General features: G+C 50.0%; 1 protein-coding gene across 9 annotated transcripts in view; it reads right to left on the bottom strand.

Moving 5' to 3' along the window:
- The window catches only part of KIF1C (kinesin family member 1C), a 29,616-nt gene that overhangs the window by 10,330 nt on the left and 1,175 nt on the right, over positions 1-18,111 (bottom strand). For 3 of the 9 annotated variants that reach the window (XM_053568199.1, XM_053568200.1, XM_053568197.1), the window contains 17 exons: positions 17,230-17,350; positions 16,850-16,982; positions 16,351-16,427; positions 15,851-16,030; positions 15,136-15,201; positions 14,584-14,762; positions 14,376-14,487; positions 13,841-13,918; positions 13,609-13,674; positions 13,441-13,516; positions 12,862-12,940; positions 12,503-12,648; positions 11,167-11,336; positions 10,913-10,992; positions 10,698-10,773; positions 1,422-1,501; positions 545-639 (listed from right to left, as the gene is read on the bottom strand). In XM_053568199.1, the coding sequence (XP_053424174.1) occupies positions 545-639; positions 1,422-1,501; positions 10,698-10,773; positions 10,913-10,992; positions 11,167-11,336; positions 12,503-12,648; positions 12,862-12,940; positions 13,441-13,516; positions 13,609-13,674; positions 13,841-13,918; positions 14,376-14,487; positions 14,584-14,762; positions 15,136-15,201; positions 15,851-16,030; positions 16,351-16,427; positions 16,850-16,955 (1,666 nt within the window). In that variant the 5' untranslated portion in view covers positions 16,956-16,982; positions 17,230-17,350. Of the gene's footprint in view, positions 1-544; positions 640-1,421; positions 1,502-10,697; positions 10,774-10,912; positions 10,993-11,166; positions 11,337-12,502; positions 12,649-12,861; positions 12,941-13,440; positions 13,517-13,608; positions 13,675-13,840; positions 13,919-14,375; positions 14,488-14,583; positions 14,763-15,135; positions 15,202-15,850; positions 16,031-16,350; positions 16,428-16,849; positions 16,983-17,229; positions 17,351-17,534; positions 17,554-17,919; positions 17,939-18,111 lie in introns of those variants that run through there. The other 6 variants (XM_053568202.1, XM_053568205.1, XM_053568198.1 and 3 more) reach the window with 4 other exon arrangements.

Raw genomic sequence — 18,111 nt, 5'->3', positions numbered from 1 at the left:
AGTTTTAGAACCAAAGGGACACAAAGCTCATGAATTCTCAGAAGTCTTTGCTGATATAAAGGCAGGTTTTCCACAGAGAAAAGTTCAGATATACCACTGATATGAATAAGATTTTCATAAAAAATGACCAGGGTTGGGTGGTGCCTGTGGCTCAAAGGAGTGGGGCGCCAGCCCCATATGCCAGAGGTGGTGGGTTCAAACCCAGCCCAGGCCAAAAACTGCAAAAAAAAAAAAAAAAAGTAAGGTCTACTCTTTACCAAAATCACACTTCTGGCTTGCCACAGTGTTTCTGCCTCAGGACCCTTGCCAGTCCCCAGGCGCGTGTGACAGTCTACACTCTCAGGCTGGATGCAAGAGAGCTGGGCCCTTAGTGTCCTCCAACTCAGATCCATGAGCCTGAAGTCTCTCTGAGGACAAGGACACATCCCCTCTTTACCTGGCTGCATTCCCCAGTGTCTGACCCAGGCCTCTGGCTTCTGTATTCTGTATGTGGGATCACACACCTGTCTGACCACTCTACCACTCTTCCCTGCTCCACCATTACCTTCTCCGTCCGGCTGAGGGATGCTCCGGAACAGACAATGCTGCTCCCGAATGAACTGTCCAGTCAGCTTGATATCCACATCTACCTGGCCGACCCTGGGGAAACAATGGCCAACAGTCTGAGCATATGCCAGACACTTGCCAAGCCACCCCTGCGCCCATCCAACTCACTGAACCAAACAAAATTATTCTGATTTCACAGATGAGGAAGCTGAGGCTCAGGAAGGTAAAGTAACTTGCCCAAGGTCATGCAGCCCCACAATGATGAAGCTGGAATTTCAGCCCAGATCTGGCTGACTCCAAAGCCATGCTCTTAGTCATCATGTTACAGAACAAAGAGGGAAAGTGAACACCCTCAGCCTTGGGCCTCCCACCCATCCTCAGCGCTAATCATCTGAGGGCTCACTCCACACCCAAAGCAAGACAGCCACAAATGACTATGGTAAGAGAAGAAGGGTACCCTCAGCCTTTTACAGAGATACCAAGCCCTGGGCTTCATTTGCACCTGCCATGAAACTACCTGCCTCAGCCACACACTGCTCCTCAACAACAGGGTGTTGGGCCCTCCTCCCTCCCCAGGGAGGGTCCCCCAGGGGATACCACAGCATTAAGGGCCAAGAATGCAGAGGTCTGTTTCCCAACTCTCCGCCTGGGTAAATCAGGAGCCCTCTCTCTCCCCAACAAAATTGCCAGGTAGAGGCAGGATGGACACTGAGCAGGCGGACTTAGCAAGTCATCTCCAGAAGTTGGGGGAGTGAGCAGGGCAACGGAGTCAGCTGTCCAGAGATCTGAGTTATTTCCAGTGACCACCAGGAAAGGGAATCACCAATGTGGCCATCCCTCTGTGGCCACCCCTCAGGCTGCTGGGCACACACTACCTGGTGACACCATCTTTGATGTGGTAGAGCAGACACTCAGACATCAGGGGGTCTTCGTTTAGGTTCACCAGGTGGGGAGTCTAAGGTGGAAGGAAGGTGGTCAGGGGAAGGCTCTTAAGAGCTAGCCAGGGGATAGAAGGAGAGTAAGGGAGGGGAAGCATGCACAGATGCCCTTTCCTCCCTTGCTCTTGGGGAGCTCCTCTCCCCTCACCCCTTCATCATCCCTCTACCCTGAAGACCTGCCTTGGATTTTTGGTTTCCACCCCTCAAACCAATAGCTTTCAGAGCAACTGATCCACGCTCTCCTATACAGGGTCCTACAAAAATTGCGCCCATCCCCTCTCCCAGATCAGCAACCCTCCCCAGGTCCCTGGCTCTTCAGAAATGCCTCAACCCACCAGGTTCCTGACCAGAAGCTTGGGACTGAACCTGAACCCTCTTCTTCCCTGTGTCCCCTCTGTCCCATCATGTCTTCCCTCAAAATACATTTTGAAACTTCTGTTGCATAAAGGAGGGGACTAGAGGAGGGGACTGGCCCACCTTTCATTACACTTCTAATTTCTGACAAGCACAGGTTACTTTATAGTTTAAAGATAAAAAGTGTTTGACCAGGTGCAGTGGGTCACTCTGGAAGGCCAAGGCAGGTTGATTACTTGAACTTAAGAGTTCAAGACCAGCCTGAGGAAGAGCAAGACCCCGTCTCTAATAAAACTTGAAAAACTAATTGGGTGTTGTGGTGAGACCCTGTCCCTAATAAAACTTGAAAAACTAGCTGGGTGGCTGTAGTCCCAGCTACTCAGGAGGCTGAGGCAAGAGGATCTCTTAAGCCCAAAAGTTTGAAGTTGCTATGAGCTATGATGCCACAGCACTCTACCCAGGGAGACAGAGTGAGATTCTGTCTGAGAGAAAGAAAGAAGGGAAGAAAGGAAGGGAAGGAAGGGGAATAAAGGAAGGAAGGGAGGTAGGGAGGGAGGGAGAGAGAGAAAAAAAGAAGAAAGACAAGCAAGCAGGAGAGCGATAAAGAAAATGAAGCAGACCCACCAACTCTTCTCTGGTTGTCACTACCCTAGGCCTGTTTTACCTAGGCCAAGGTCGCTCCAGCAGCTGCCTGGAATTGTCCATGACCAAGACCCCCCTACCAAATCCATCCTGAATACCTGGATAATGACCGTGCCACTCTGTGCTGGAAACCCAGTCCATTCCCCAAAGCACCTTTTCCCAACTTTTTTTCTTTTTTTTTGCAGTTTTTTGAACCCACCACCTCCAGTATATGGGGCCAGTGCCCTACTCCTTGAGCCACAGGCGCCACCCTTTTCCCAGCCTCTATTTCTGTACTCTGGGCAACACACAGGTCTTGTTCCTGCCATCCCCCCTTATGCCACTGACTGCCAGGCCCCCGCTAGGAACTGCTGCCTCCACCTGCACCTGCCCACCCCTCTGCACTATCCTACCTCAGGGCCACCTGACTTCCTACCATCTGCAGGTCTTCCAGTTCCACATACACACTCCCATGTGTGTCATGTCCTCGCCTCTCCAGCTGGCACCCCAGGCTGCCTGACTTGGGGGTGCTTTCTACCCAGGCACCCGGGGCCACGCCACATCAAGGCTCCACCCCACCTGTCCAGGCCCCTTTCTCAGACCTCTCTCCCTGCCTCTGTGTTCCCGTCCCCTGGACCATTGGGCACTCACTCACTCCAAACAGGTCTTGCCTAGAACACCCTCCTTCTCCACTCCTCCCCCACCATCACCTGTCAAAATCATTCACGTCCTCAGGCACATCTGTCTCAAATGTCACTTCCTCCATGAAGCCTCCTACGCCCTCCAACCCAACACAAGATCTCTTGCTTCCACTCTACAAGGATATTCTGTGGGCTTTCTACCTTATCCAGTGAAGTACTGGGCAGGATACAGAGACCGGTCAAACTCTGACACTGCTGTCCGGTCAGGAAGGAAATCAGAGTCAACTTGGGGAGGTGAGACTCAGCATGGAAACACAGTTACAAGCAGGAAACAGATGCCTCCTAGAAGTGTTTCTGATCACCTCATGCCCTCAATTCATGCATTCATTCATTCATTTGTTCCCAGGAAGCTAATTATCAACATATTCCGGGAGGGACTCACATGCAAAAAAAAAAAAACAAATGAAGGGAGTTTGGGGGGTGATAAGAAGGACTTCATAGGAGAGTCTATATGGGCACAAACCTTTGAGAATAAGGAGGGCATGGACATGCACAAGGAAGAACATTCCAGGTGAAAGGAGTCTGAACTGAAGCACGGAGGCAGAAAAGCAAAGGGTGCAGAAGGAAAACACCCAGTAACTGAGGTCCAAGGCTGTGTCCATGGTGGGTGTGATGTGTGGCACCCAACAATTGCTGATGCAACACCTCCTCCCTAGGATTGGAGGGACCTCCTCTCCTGTCCCCCTGTACTGTAGTGTCAAGCCTGCTCTGGGTTTTGCAAACACTGATGGGCTCTGGGGGCAGAAAGTGATCTATCCCTCGGGAGAGGGCATACAATTTGGGGCAGTGCTTTTCAACTTTTGTTCAGCCCTAAAACTCTTTGTTCAAGTAAAACCTTATCTAAGACCCTAGACGTCAAGCAGATAAGCAGGGAACTGCTCAGACCCAGACTAGGGGTGGGGAGCCCAGAATGTAGTTCTGTCCTCTGACCTCAGCCCCTAAGAAGGAAGCTTGGAGCGAGGTTTGAAGATCACTGATCTTAGGTGGCCAGGTGCAGTGGCTCACGCCTGGAATCCTAAGCACTCTAGAAGGCTGAGGCAAGTGGATTGCCTGATCTCAGGAGTTTGAGACCAGACTGAGCAAAAGCAAGACCATATCTCTATTAAAAATAGAAAAATTAGGGCGGCGCCTGTGGCTCAGTGAGCGGGGCGCTGGCCCCATATACTGAGGGTGGCGGGTTCAAACCCAGCCCCGGCCAAACTGCAACCAAAAAAAAAAAAAATAGCCGGGCATTGTGGCGGGTGCCTATAGTCCCAGCTGCTCGGGAGGCTGAGGCAAGAGAATCGCGTAAGCCCAAGAGTTAGAGGTTGCTGTGAGCCGTGTGACGCCACAGCACTCTACCCGAGGGCGGTACAAGTGAGACTCTGTCTCTGCAAAAAAAAAAAAAAAATAGAAAAATTAGCCAGGTGATAGTCCCAGCTACTCAGGAGGCTGAACCAGGAGGATTGCTCAAACCGAAGAGTTTGAGGTTGCTGTGAGCTATGATGCCACAGCACTCTATCCAGAGCAACAGAGACACTGTCTTAAAAAAAAAAAAAGTCCTGGGCGGCACCTGTGGCTCAGTCGGTAAGGCGCCGGCCCCATATACCGAGGGTGGCGGGTTCAAACCCAGCCCCGGCCAAACTGCAACCAAAAAATAGCCGGGCATTGTGGCGGGCGCCTGTAGTCCCAGCTGCTCCGGAGGCTGAGGCAAGAGAATCGCTTAAGCCCAGGAGTTGGAGGTTGCTGTGAGCTGGGTGAGGCCACGGCACTCTACCAAGGGCCATAAAGTGAGACTCTGTCTCTACAAAAAAAAAAAAAAAATCCATAAGTCTAGTAGTGGTGGGGATCCTAGCAAGAGGGCCCTCTCTCCAAGATATACTGTAGTTTTTCCTCTAGGACCCAACCATTCCTGGTGGCCACCTCCACCAAACCCACTTCCCTCATGAGTCTAATAGCTCTTCCATCTGAAATACACATGCCTTTTAAACATAAGAGAATAGGTTAGTACTCACCACCTAGAGAAAAATGCAAACACAAACTACCACAGGACACCTTTTTTCACCAATCATACTGGCAAATACCAAAAACTCTGATTAACCCAGGATGTTGAAAGGGTAAGGGAAAATAGGCCCTCTTGTATGCTGCCCTTGGGAGTATAAATTGGCATGGCTATAATCTTCAGAAGGGGTTGGGCATAATGACTCACGTTCGTAATCCTAGCACTTTGGGAGGCTGAAGCTGGAGTAACACTTGAGCCCAGGAGTTCAAGGCCAGCCTGGGAAATTAGCAAGATCCAATCTCTACAAAAAATTTTCAAAATGAGCCAGGTACCCCCCGGGCAATTGAAGCAACATCAAAAATATACTACTGGGATCTGATCAAACTAAAAAGCTTCTGCACAGTCAAGAACACAGTAAGTAAAGCAAGCAGACAGCCCTCAGAATGGGAGAAGATATTTGCAGGTTATGTCTCCGACAAAGGTTTAATAACCAGAATCCACAGAGAACTCAAACATATTAGCAAGAAAAGAACAAGTGATCCCAACTCAGGCTGGGCAAGGGACTTGAAGAGAAACTTCTCTGAAGAAGATAGGTGCACGGCCTACAGACATATGAAAAAATGCTCATCATTCTTAATCATCAGAGAAATGCAAATCAAAACTACTTTGAGATATCATCTAACTCCAGTAAGATTAGCCCATATCACAAAATCCCAAAACCAGAGATGTTGGCGTAGATGTGGAGAAAAGGGAACACTTCTACACTGCTGGTGGGAATGCAAACTAATACATTCCTTTTAGAAAGATGTTTGGAGAACACTTAGAGATCTAAAAATAGATCTGCCATTCAATCCTGTAATTCCTCTACTAGGTATATACCCAGAAGACCAAAAATCACATTATAACAAAGGTATTTGTACCAGAATGTTTATTGCAGCCCAATTCATAATTGCTAAGCCAAGGAAAAAGCCCAAGTGCCCATCGATCCACGAATGGATTAATAAATTGTGGTATATGTACACCATGGAATATTATGCAGCCTTAAAGAAAGATGGAGACGGGGCGGCGCCTGTGGCTCAGTCAGTAAAGGCGCCGGCCCCATATACCAAGGGTGGCGGGTTCAAACCCGGCCTCGGCTGAACTGCAACCAAAAAATAGCTGGGCGTTGTGGCGGGTGCCTGTAGTCCCAGCTACTCGGGAGGCTAAGGCAAGAGAATCGCTGAAGCCCAGGAGTTGGAGGTTGCTGTGAGCTGTGTGATGCCACGGCACTCTACCGAGGGCTATAAAGTGAGACTCTGTCTCTACAAAAAAAAAAAAAGAAAGATGGAGACTTCACCTCTTTCATAATGTTTACATGGATGGAGCTGGAATATATTCTTCTTAGCAAAGAATGGAAGAAAAAGTATCCAATGTACTCAGCCCTACTATGAAACTAATTCATAGCTTTCATATGAAAGCTATAACCCAATTATAGCCTAAGAACATGGGGAAAGGGGAAAGAGAGGGGACTGGAGGGGCGTGGATGGGTGGAGGGAGGGTAATTGGTGGGACCACACCTATGGTGCATCTTACAAGGGTACATGTGAAACTTACTAAATGTAGAATGTTTTAACACAATAACTTAGAAAATGCCAGATGGCTATGTTAACTAGTGTGATGAAAATATTTCAAATTGTATATAAAACCAGTGCATGGTACCCCATGATTACATTAATATACACCGCTATGATTTAATAAAAATAAATAAATAAATAAAAGCTCTATTCCAAAAAAATTAAAAAATGAGCCAGGCATGGTGATATGTACCTGTAGTCCCAGCTACTCAGGAGGTTCAAGCATGATTGCTTGAACCCAGGAATCGGAGGCTGCAGTGAGCTATGACTATGCTACCACACTCTAGCCTGGGTGTCAGACAAAATTCTACCTCAAACAAACAAACAAACAAAATCTTCAGAGGGTACTTTGGCAGTACAGACCAAAATTGTATTTAATTAATTAATTAATTAATTTTTTGAGACAGAGCCTCAATCTGTCACCCTGGGTAGAGTGCCATGGCATCACAAGTTGCCGTTAGCAACTTCTAACTCCTGGGCTCAAGCGCTTCTCCTGCCTCAGACTCCCAAGTAGCTGGGACTATAAGCACTGGCCAGAACACCTGGCTATTTTTTGGTTGCAGCCATTGTTGTTTGGCAGGCCCGGGCTGGATTCAAACCTGCTAGCTCAGGTGTATGTGGCTGGTGCCTTAGCCACTTGAGCCACAGGCGCCGAGCCTATTTTATTTTTTATTTTTTGGGACAGAGTCTCACACACTCTGTTGTTGCCTGGGCTAAAGTGCCATGGCCTTAGCCTAGCTCACAGTAACCTCAAACTACAGGGCTCCTCAGCCTCCTGAGTAGCTGGGACTATAGCTACCTGCCACAACCCCCAGCTAATTTTTCTGTTTTAGTAAAAACAAGGTCTCACTCTTGCTCAGGCTCATCTCGAATTCCTGAGCTCAGGAGATCCTCCTGCCTCAACCTCCCAGATTGCTAGGATTACAGGTGAGAGCCACTGTACCTAGCCTAGATCAAAATTGTAAATGTCTATCATTTGACCAAAAATCCAAAATCTTCACTTCTAAGGGATCTGTTCTATAGACAACACTATTCATTGTCATGGACTACTATTCAGCCATAAAAAGATGGAGTGTTTTTTTTTTCTTTGAGACAGAATCTCACTTTATCATCCTTGGTAGAGTGCTGTGGCATCCCAGCTCACAGCAACCTCCAACTCCTGGGCTTAAGTGATTCTCTTGCCTCAGCCTCCCAAGTAGCTGGAACTACAGGCACCCATCACAATGCCCGGCTATTTTTTTGTTGCAGTTTGGCCAGGGCCGGGTTTGGAACCCACCACCCTCAGTATATGGGGCCGACGCCCTACCCACTGAGCCACAGGCACCACCCAAAAGATGGAGTTTTTTATGTTTTGTAACAACACGGAAGGATTTGGAGAACATTCTCCTAAGCATCACAAGAATGGAAAAAACAAGCATCAAATGTACTCAATACTGAGTTGAAACTAGTAGATTAACAACTGCAGCCCCAAAAGAAAGAAAAACTCAACTAAATTCAAGAAGAGGGGAGGGCTGGCAGGGGGTTCAGCAAGTTAGACCCAATGGGTACAATGCACATGTGTATGGCACGCTTCCTGGGTGCAGGATACAACTATAACTTGGACTTTACCTTACAAATTCAACAATACAGCCTAATTATATGTATCCTCATATTAATTTGGAATTTTAAAAAAGAGAAAAAAAGACTACCCACTGTCGTATTATTTGTTGTACAATTTAGTACCATCTAAATGTCCATCAGTAGGAAGCTAGTTAAATTATCCTACCTTTACAAAATGGAATATTCTGACACTATTAAAAAAAAGTACAGTAGGGTGGCACCTGTGGCTCAGTGGGTAGGATGCTGGCCCCATACACTGAGGGTGGCAGGTTCAAACCTGGCCCCAGCCAAACTGCAACAAAAACATAGCTGGGTGTGGTGGCGGATGCCTGTAGTCCCGGCTACTCGGGAGGCTGAGGCAAGAGAATCGCTTAAGCAATCTGAAGATTGCTGTGAGTTGTTACGCCACGGCACTGTATCGAGGGTGACAAAGTGAGACTCTGTTTCTAAAAAAAAAAAAAGTACAGTAACCTTTGAAATAAGGTACACAACTACTACTATTAAACAGTGCAAACATGTATAATTATATACAATACAGGCCTGTACATGCAGAGACTTGAACACATTAAGACCTGATAATGGAGGTTGCCTCTTGGCAGGAATGTATAAGGTGTCTGGGCTATATTAATGGCCATACCCATTTAATACTACTTGAATGTTCTCTCTGGTATATATTATGCCTTTATGAGGACAATTAAAAACAAAACAAGAACGCTTTAGTCTAGGGCTTTAGAGGGCAGCATCCCCGTGCACTGTCAAGCCCCCCCCACCCCCCAGGGAAAAAGCATCACAACACCCACCCCATCGGCTTCCCACTTGTTTTTGCCTTTCCTCCATCCCTGCAACTGTGGTGGAAGTGTCCCACGTACAGGCACACAAAGGCAACTGAGCCATATGACAGCCTTCTGTAGCTCCTCTCCCTTCCCAGATGTGGCTGGGTCCCAGAAGGGTCTGGATCCCTCAAGAAGGACCCAAATCCCTGGGTACCCAGCCTAGACCAGGCCCCTCAGCCTGGGCTGCCACCCATAATCATTCACCACAGCTCTCTCACCCTCTGGCTGTGGATTGGGCAAGGCAAGGCAAACCTCTCTCCTCTTTCAGAACAGGGTTCAATGATCCCTGCCTGCTCAGTCTCCCAGATGGCAATGAACTTACAAAATAGAGAGGAGCTTCTTCCTGTAACCCACCACCTCTTCCAGGCAGCCCCTGGGACCCTGTCTGGCCCAGTGCACGGTGTCCCTAACTTAGGGCCTGACCCCCTGCTGTTTCACACCACGGACCAGACAGGCTGGGCTGGTTCCCTGGTGGGACTGGAAGTTCCAGCTCTGCTCAAACTGGCCTCTGCATCATCCCTCATTGCTATGTGCCAGTACAGCTGTGCTGGCTGTCTAACACAACTTCCTTTCTGATTGGTCAATGCCTATGTCGGCTGCTTAAGTATTTTGAATCCCTGCCTCCGCCTGAACCTGAAGCACGTCTGCCCTACTTCCTTCCTCTCAGCAGATTCACTGAGCACCTGCTACTTGGCAGACCTGGGTCAGACACTGACATATCCCACTCAGCAAAACACATGTACGCTCAGAATACTCAGCTACATGTCCCTACTCTTCTATCCCTCCCAAGTCCCATCCATCTTTCAGGCTCCACTTTCCCAACCACCTTCTCTAGGAAACCAGTTGCTATTTATCTCTAGGTCACACTCGCACTTCCAGTGATAAACAACCCCTGTTGCACTTACAATCACTTACGCCTCCTCTTCTCCGTTTACAGTCGTCTTCCCAAGTCAACCCTCTAAGAAGCATATTTCCGTATTTTTTTGACTAAGTAGCATGTGCACAGGGTACAAAACCCAAACAATACAAGAACGTATACAATGCCTAAGTCTCTACCCCAACCAATCTCTATTTTAATTTCCTAGGTCTTCTCCATCTCTCCTGCAGTAATCACTATGATCATCTTTCTAATGAATCCTAACTTATATTCCATGTATAAACTCCATACAAACACGTGCAAATGTATGTCTGCACAGATCTTGATTCTAAGCAGCTCTTGCAATCCCCCTAAGGAGAGGGACCCTGTCATTCTTCTGTGGTCCCCAGAGTCCTTGGCCACAGGCACTTAATAAACCCTGTATTATAACTATTAGAAGGATTGAGGGAGAAGGCAGGGATGGCTGGACAACACAGACAGGAGGTGGTAGAGAAAGGAACAGAGATGACAAAGGGACAAGCCAAAGACCTCAGAGGGTGAGACTAGGGTTAGAACTCATTATCCTGCCACCCCCTGCCTCTCCTCCAAGCATCCAGAGCGCTCCCTAGGCCTCCTCACCAGACCCCTCACTCACCTTCTTTGGAGAGAAGACGCCCACAGTTCCCCCATCCTCCCGGACAGCGACCCCCATCTCAGCCAGCAATGCTTCTCTGTGGGCAAAAACGAGGCAAACATCAAGTGTTAATCACTCTCCACGACCTCCTTTCCTGCAGGGTCCACCCTTCCTCCCCACACTCCCCCTACTTCTTCCAAGGCTCCAGCTGCCCTCCAAGCCCCAGCCCTTTGTACCTTTCCATCCTCAGGGCTTCTGTCTTGCGTAGCTTTTCCTCCCACGTCTCATTCAGCTCAGCTATAATCTTCTCTGTCTCCTAAGGGCACAGGATGGCAAGGATTGGGACAATCTGAGAAATCTGAGACAGGCACCTACTTTGGGAGACCACTCTACTTCTAAAATTCCTTCTATCTCCTCAACCCTGACTATGAAGTAAAGTCCCAGCAGCCCCTGACATCACCCCCGGACCCTAGCAGCTCCAGCTCCCCACCTGCAGCCTCTCCATGGCCTCCTCAGGCCCAATCTGGGGCTCAGCATTAGGGGAAAATGATGGCTCCAACTCCCCGTTATGCGCTACAGGGGACAACGGTGAAGCTGGAGCAGGGGGAGACAATACAGCAGGCAGAGCACCTCCGACACTCCCCTCTTCCACCTTCAGGCCTGAAGGAAAGGGAGAAAAGCACAAGAAGGAAGCTAAGGAAAGATGGAAGTGAGTGGAGACATACAGAAGGCAAGACTTCACAGAGGACCAGTCTGTGAGGACTTCAGAAGACAACTGGTCAACCTCCCACCAAGTCCTCCTACTGCAGCCTTGACAAATGGGCACCCGGTCCCTGCGTGTATCACAGGGATGGACAACTCATTATAAACAAGACAGGCACTTCTTTCCACTGTTAGATGACTTACGCTGGCCAAAAAGGTCTTAGCTGTGTTGAGTTGAAATTGGCCCCGCATCCTGCCCACTGTTCTGTCCTCTGGGATAAGAAATTATACTGCTTTTTCTTCTGTGAGACAACCCTTCAAACGTCAGAAGGCAAATGTCCTACCTACCTTATCCTTCTCTTCCGAAGAATGCCCTCATCCCCCTACCTGCCTCTCAGCACCCTGACTATCCCCAGTGGGATCACCCCAGGGCCCATGCTCAACCCAGTCAACATGGATTATGTGGCCTCTCCCGCAGCCCACTTCAATCAGTGAGACTGAGCTTTACATTTTTTTTTTTTTTTTTTTTTTTTATTAAATCATAAGTGTATACAATGATATGATTATGGGGCATCATACACTCACTTCATAAACCATTTGACACATTTTTATCCCAGTGGTTAACATAGCCTTTCCGGCGTTATCTCAGTTACTGTGCCAAAACATTTATATTCTACATTTACCAAGTTTCGCAAATACCCCTGTAATATGCACCACAGGTGTGATCCCTGAGCTTTACATTTTAAATACCATTCCACTGTCGACTGTCAGGTTTATGGTTCATGGGAACCCTGATGTTTTACAAAAATGTCTGTTAAAGCAGATGCCCCAGCAGCCTCTCCTTGATGATTTATTGTTTGTCCCATAAATGTGGGACATGCTGTTTATTCCTGCACCTGTCATTTGATTAATTCCAAGGAGCTGTCAAGGCCCCTCTGAATCCTGACCCTCCCTGGAGAATTAGTCCCCCTTAGCTCTGTAACATGTGAAGACATAAGTCCCCTCTCCTATCTGTGTCCACATCACTGAGCACATGAAGGGCCCCAGGACTGGGCAAAGGCAAGTGAGGAGGGATGGAGTGGGCCAAGGGGCACCCCTGAGCTACCCCTCCCCTGGAGCCCCACCTCCCAGAGCAGAGGCTGAGAGCCCCTGTGCCATCAGCAGTTCCCGCAGCCGGGCCACCTCCTCCTGCAGCTCTCTGATCAGCCGGGCATTAGGGTCCTCGTTGATGACAGCATTGCAGCGGATCTGCTTGGTGCGGTCGGCATACCTGGGTGGGAAGGGAGGAGCAAGACCGGTGAGGCCCAGGCACAGGGACCATTGGTCTGCTGCCTGTTTCCTTCCCTCCCTCTCAGGTTACAAGATATCATAGCAGGGCTGGGGGTCTTCCCTGTCTCATTTGCAAGGTCCTAAGTAACTACTAGCCTCTGAACTCTGGGCACTTCCCATGCCGCTCTACCCCTGCCATGGCCAGAAGCCCCACCTGAGGGTGCTCAGAGTCTCCTCGTAATTGATGTCAGCAGGGCTCAAGGCTGCAATCATTGCTGTGCGTGAGTTCCCACCTATGAACAGAGAGGAGAGAAAAGCCCTTAGCTGAGCTGGGTCCTAAGAAAAGTCAAAGTGGGTCACAGGGTCAGGGGGCCTCAGGGCCCAGGCAGAGGTCTGAGAAGGTCACATTTGAGGTAGAGTGAAGCTAAGAGTTGTGGAGCTAACCATGAAATCTGGTTGGAGGGAGATGAGGTCAGAGAGACATCAGATATCAGCAGGACAGTCACAGCAGGACAGTCACAGAACAGTGAGGGAGATGAAATGCCTGTGGGTGTGACATCAGGGAGGGGCTGTGGGTAGCCAGGTCAGTGAGGCCCTTGTCTTGGCAGGGAGGGTGTAGCCCTGATCTCAACATCAGGAAATCTTCAAATGATGTTCCCTGGGTCTGAGGGAGAATCAGTAGGACAGTAGAAATTTGGGATTCTAGGGGCGGCAAAGGGATTCATTAGATATATCAGAGGGGAATTCAGTGGGATAACAGAGTCAGCAAAGAGAGAATGAAGGAGACCCTCACCCAAATTCTCCTTGAGCAGCCAGGTGAGCACAGAGTCCCTGTAAGGGATAAAATCCGACTTCCGCTTCTTTGATTGCTGGGGGATGGAAGAGGGTAGGGAGTCAAGGTGGGCCACTTCCCTTCACCCCACTTCCCGAGGCCCTTCTCTTCCCAGCCCCTGGGTCTTACCATATCCGCAAGTGCCGAGATCACCTTCCCTAGGGTAGTCAGGGACTTATTGATGTTAGCGCCTTCCTGAAAGGGATTGGCAATATGGGGGTGGGATCCTCCTCTCCCAACGTAATGTGTTTCCCCTTCCTCCCCTCCCCTCCCTAGTGGGAGTCCCAGGTTACAGTTGATAACCTCCACACACAGCCCCCAGTCCTGCCCCACCCACCCCACACCTCCGAAGCCCCCTCACCTTTAGGCGCATGCCCCGGGCCCCTGAGGAGTCAGCCCGCTCGCTCCCTGCAAGGTCCACCAAACTGATCTTACTGACCTGGGGCCCAAGGAGAGAGGCAGGAGGTTACTGGGATGAGTGGTGGCTGGGGCAGACTAATGAGGGGAGCACCCAGCAGGAACTTGGGAGTTGCCAAGGGCTGGAAAAAGCCAGGAGGGGGCAAGAGGACAGGAGGAAAAAGAATACACAACAGTGAAGAGTTGGTGGCTCATTCATTTGTTCATTTATTCATTTACAAACACTTACAGGTCTCCTTCATGCAAGGACAAGGGACACAGTGGGATATAAGCCCCGCCCTGAGAAATCCAGCAGGAAGGACAAAAAAGCAAAGGAAGGATTGTAACACCCAGATCTAATGGGCAAGCAGAGGGGCTAATGGAAGCCTCAAAGAGACATTCAACCTAGTATGAGGAGGGAAAGAGGCCCAAGACCCTTCACCACATCCCTGTCCCTGTTACCAAGGGAGGGTGGTGGTGGCGATGGAGGGGCATCCCACCTTCTCTGAGTCTAGCCCAGTGAGCTGGTCATGGCAGCGCTGCGTGAAGACAATGGTAAAGACAGCATGGGAACGGCTACTGGTCTCATTCATATTGGTTGCAGCCACAGTCCTGGGGGCAGGGCAAAGGGAGCAGTCACTGGATTCTGCCTCCCACCTTCCTAGCTCTCCTCCTTTCCCCTCCACTCACTCCTTCAGCCAGCCTCACCGAGCCTTATTTCCACAGTCCATAAGGTCAGCAATGTCTGCATAGGAGGTCACAGCCAATTTAGACAGGTCTTGCACATAGGGGCCCAGGATGGGATGTTCCCGGACCCGCAGAGAGCCCCGACTCTTAGGGTTTAAGAGGTCTCGTACCCGCTCACAATAAATCTCCATATAGCTCACCTGAGTGGGAGAAGCAAATAAGGAATAAAGCTAGCAATAACACCAACTATGATAACTCCACTGGACACAATATGGGCAATCACAGCTAATGTATACCTGGCACAGCTAAGGGCTTGCATAGGCTAGCTCAGTGAGTGACCCTCCCAACAGCTCTAGGAGGTGTGTCATTAGCATTTCACAGATTTACATACTCAGGAGCTGAAGGATGGAATCACAGCCCAAAGTTACAGATAGTATCTGGCAAAGCCAGGATTAGATTCTAGGCTGTCTGGCTGGAGAGATTGCCGTCAGCCTTAAAGGCTCTGCTCTCCTGCCTCCCTTGGCTTAGTGACACTGGACTCCTGTCCCAGCTTCCCACCAGACCTGGGCTTACCTCCACAGAATAGGATAGCTGTGCGCTCTGGTTCTCACTAACACGAGAGAAAAGGTCCTCACAAAGCTGGAGGGGGACACAGAGAAGTTCCTGTTCAGGGAATGTTTATAGCACCTAGTTCCAGGTCTATCTCACATGGCCCCATTTAGCCCTTACCACAGCCCTGAGAATAGGGCCATTACCATTTTACAGATGGGAAAACAACCCCAAAGAGATTCCCACTTGCCTAGAATTGTAGGCTAATATTCAGGAAGCCAGCATGCAAACCCAGGTATTGTAACTCCCAAGGAGACTATGGTGCACTACCAGAGAGTTATGGTTAATTCTGTTATCCACAACCAGCCTTTTCTGGTGTTAATACCTTGCCTATAGTACCCAAGCCTATAAGATAACTACACTCCCAAATAATTTATGGAAAAAAAGTAAAACAGTAACATAGTGGTAAAACTGGTCCTCAAACCCAAGGCTCACTGATGCCAAGGCCTTGCCTCTCTCACTGAACCTCACTGTCTCTGGTAGGGCAAAAACCCTCTCCCCAAAGGACTGTGGTTGTCCAGGCTACAGTCAACCCCTATCTCCTCTCACATTCCCTGTCACTAATGGTGTCAGAGAACCAGGTCTCTGACCCATAACCCTTAGAACCCTGTCTTTCCTCCCTTACAGGCAGCTAAAGTTGTCCCTGCCATGGCTGCCTGGCCAGGTCTCAAGCACATACCTGGGGCACAATGCCCTGCTGCCCTGGCTCCTGCCGCCCCATCATAGTGTAGGATTTCCCAGCCCCCGTCTGCCCATAGGCGAAGATGCACACGTTGTAGCCTTCAAAGGCATGGAGCAGCATCTCCTCTCCAATGTCCCGATACACTTGTTGTTGAGACGCAAACTGAGGGTCCTCGACCTAAATCAAAGGGCAGCAGAGAAAAAGAGTAGGAACCCTGGGTTACTCTGTCCTTAGTGTCTACATCCCAGGAGTCTTGCCCATTACTAATGACTGCCTGAAATAACTGTGTGCCCCCTCTCTTGCTGCCCTTCACTGTTAGTCATCCTTGTCGATCCTCTCCAGTCCCCAATGTGTCCCAATCACCCAGGGGCTATAATCCTTCCAATCTAGTCCCAGTCAATCCCTTGGCAGTCCTATTTCACAGCAATGCTCCCTCCCCAGTACCTAAATGCCCTGTCCCTCATTCCCTAGCTCCTTCCCCAGCCAAACAATCTCACCGAAGTGTGTGACCAGTAGGAATAGTCAAAGGTGAAGCTTTTGGGTGCATCTTTGCTCTGCTTGGGATTGATGATGGCTGAGGGGGCAGGAGAGGGCAAAGGAGGGAAAATCAAGGTCAGAACTCCCAGCCTCTTACCACACCCCCCACCAGCCCCTAGAACCAGGCATCCCACTCTCCACCTCTGTCCTAGCTCATCTCTCCCCTTTAATACTCTCCACCCCCTCCAGCCACCAAAGCTAATTTTGGCTTCCTAGGACCCGCCCCCAGTGAGCTGCCTCCCTGGATTGGGCAATGGAGGGCTCTAGGCCAACATTCCCCCTCCCAGGGAGTAGGAACATGGAAAGGGCAGCCTGCCCCTGCCCCAGCCCCCACCCATACAACTAGCACCTGCTCTGTGCCCAGTACAGCCCTCCTCCAGATCGGCCCAGCAGGACTGGCCTGCGTGGTAGGCCTGGCCTTCCCCGCCTGTGCCAGCCAGGCCCTAGAGACTCACTCACAGGTGGTGTTGCCCTGCATGCTGACCACACACTTGGCATCCTGGCTGGTCTCACGGGCATTGAAGGGCCGAACCCTCACTGCCACTTTCACTGAAGCACCAGCCATGGCTCCAGATACTCCTACCCTCCTCAGCTGAAGGACAGAGAAAGAAGGGGTGGTCAGAGCCACTGGGGGGACCCAGACATTGCCTCCCAGCTTCTCCTTGGAACCAGTCTCTCCACCCTTCCCCAGCAGCTACACACTACCTCAAGGACCCCGTTGTTGTTCCTCTGGCCTTCCTCCCAAATATCCCTGTCTTCAGGGACTCCCAAAGTATTCCTGCCTCTCTCCTGTGCCATTATCCCAGCTTGCAGGGCCTGGGCCATCACCCCAGAGTTACCTGGTGTCCTGACCCCAGACCAGGGGGGCTGTATCAGTTCTGGCTGCCACCGGCCCTCGTAGGGAGAGCCCCATCCTACACTTGGGGCCTGGCCACACCAGCTGGGGCTGTGGGGGAAACCCTGGTTGTAGGGGAAGAGTGGTTAAGAGGCACCTGTGGCTCTAGAGATCTTTTTGGGGTTCTGAGGTTAGAGGGCAAAGGGTGAGGGGGAAATGTTAGGAAAGGAGAGCTACCCCTCTGAAGTAGCTGAATGCAAGGGGAATCCAAGGGCAGGAGTAGTGATATTTTTATTCCTCGTCACTCACAAGTGTACTGGCCGTTCAGACAGGAGAGAGAGTGAGGCTGGACAGAGGGCAATTCAAAGAGAGGAACACATGGGCAGAGAGACTGAAGGTGGTGGGAAGGGAGAAAGGAGGATCAGAAAGTCCCAGACACCAAGAAAATGAGAAAAATGAAACAAACGGCAAGATTGAGGTCATGCAATGAAGGAAAGAATGGGAGGAGAGAAGGTAGAAGAGACAGACGACATCAAACACAGGGATAGTAAACAGGCAGGGAGGGGAGCTCTGGGGCCAAAGCACAAACTGAGAGCCCAGAAGACAGATGAGACAAAAGAAAACCCCAAACACAAAACCTGCCCGAAAAGCCCCCCACACGGTCAGCATGGCAGAAGTAGAACCCAGTTCCCACCTAGGGCCCATGCTCTCCACACAGGAAGCAGGAACTACTGATGGGCAAAGTCCAGGGACTAGAGATGCAGCCTAGGACTGGGATCCACAAGACCTGCTTTGTGGGCCCAAACCCCTTGCCCAGCCCCCAGCACTTCCTCTCCAGGATCCAGGACAATGAGCAGGGGAGGGTGGGGTCATCCTGTCTCCATTA

This window comes from Nycticebus coucang, chromosome 18 (assembly GCF_027406575.1).
Source record: "Nycticebus coucang isolate mNycCou1 chromosome 18, mNycCou1.pri, whole genome shotgun sequence".
Taxonomy (NCBI): domain Eukaryota; kingdom Metazoa; phylum Chordata; class Mammalia; order Primates; family Lorisidae; genus Nycticebus; species Nycticebus coucang.
This window is presented reverse-complemented; position numbering and strand designations above follow the sequence as displayed.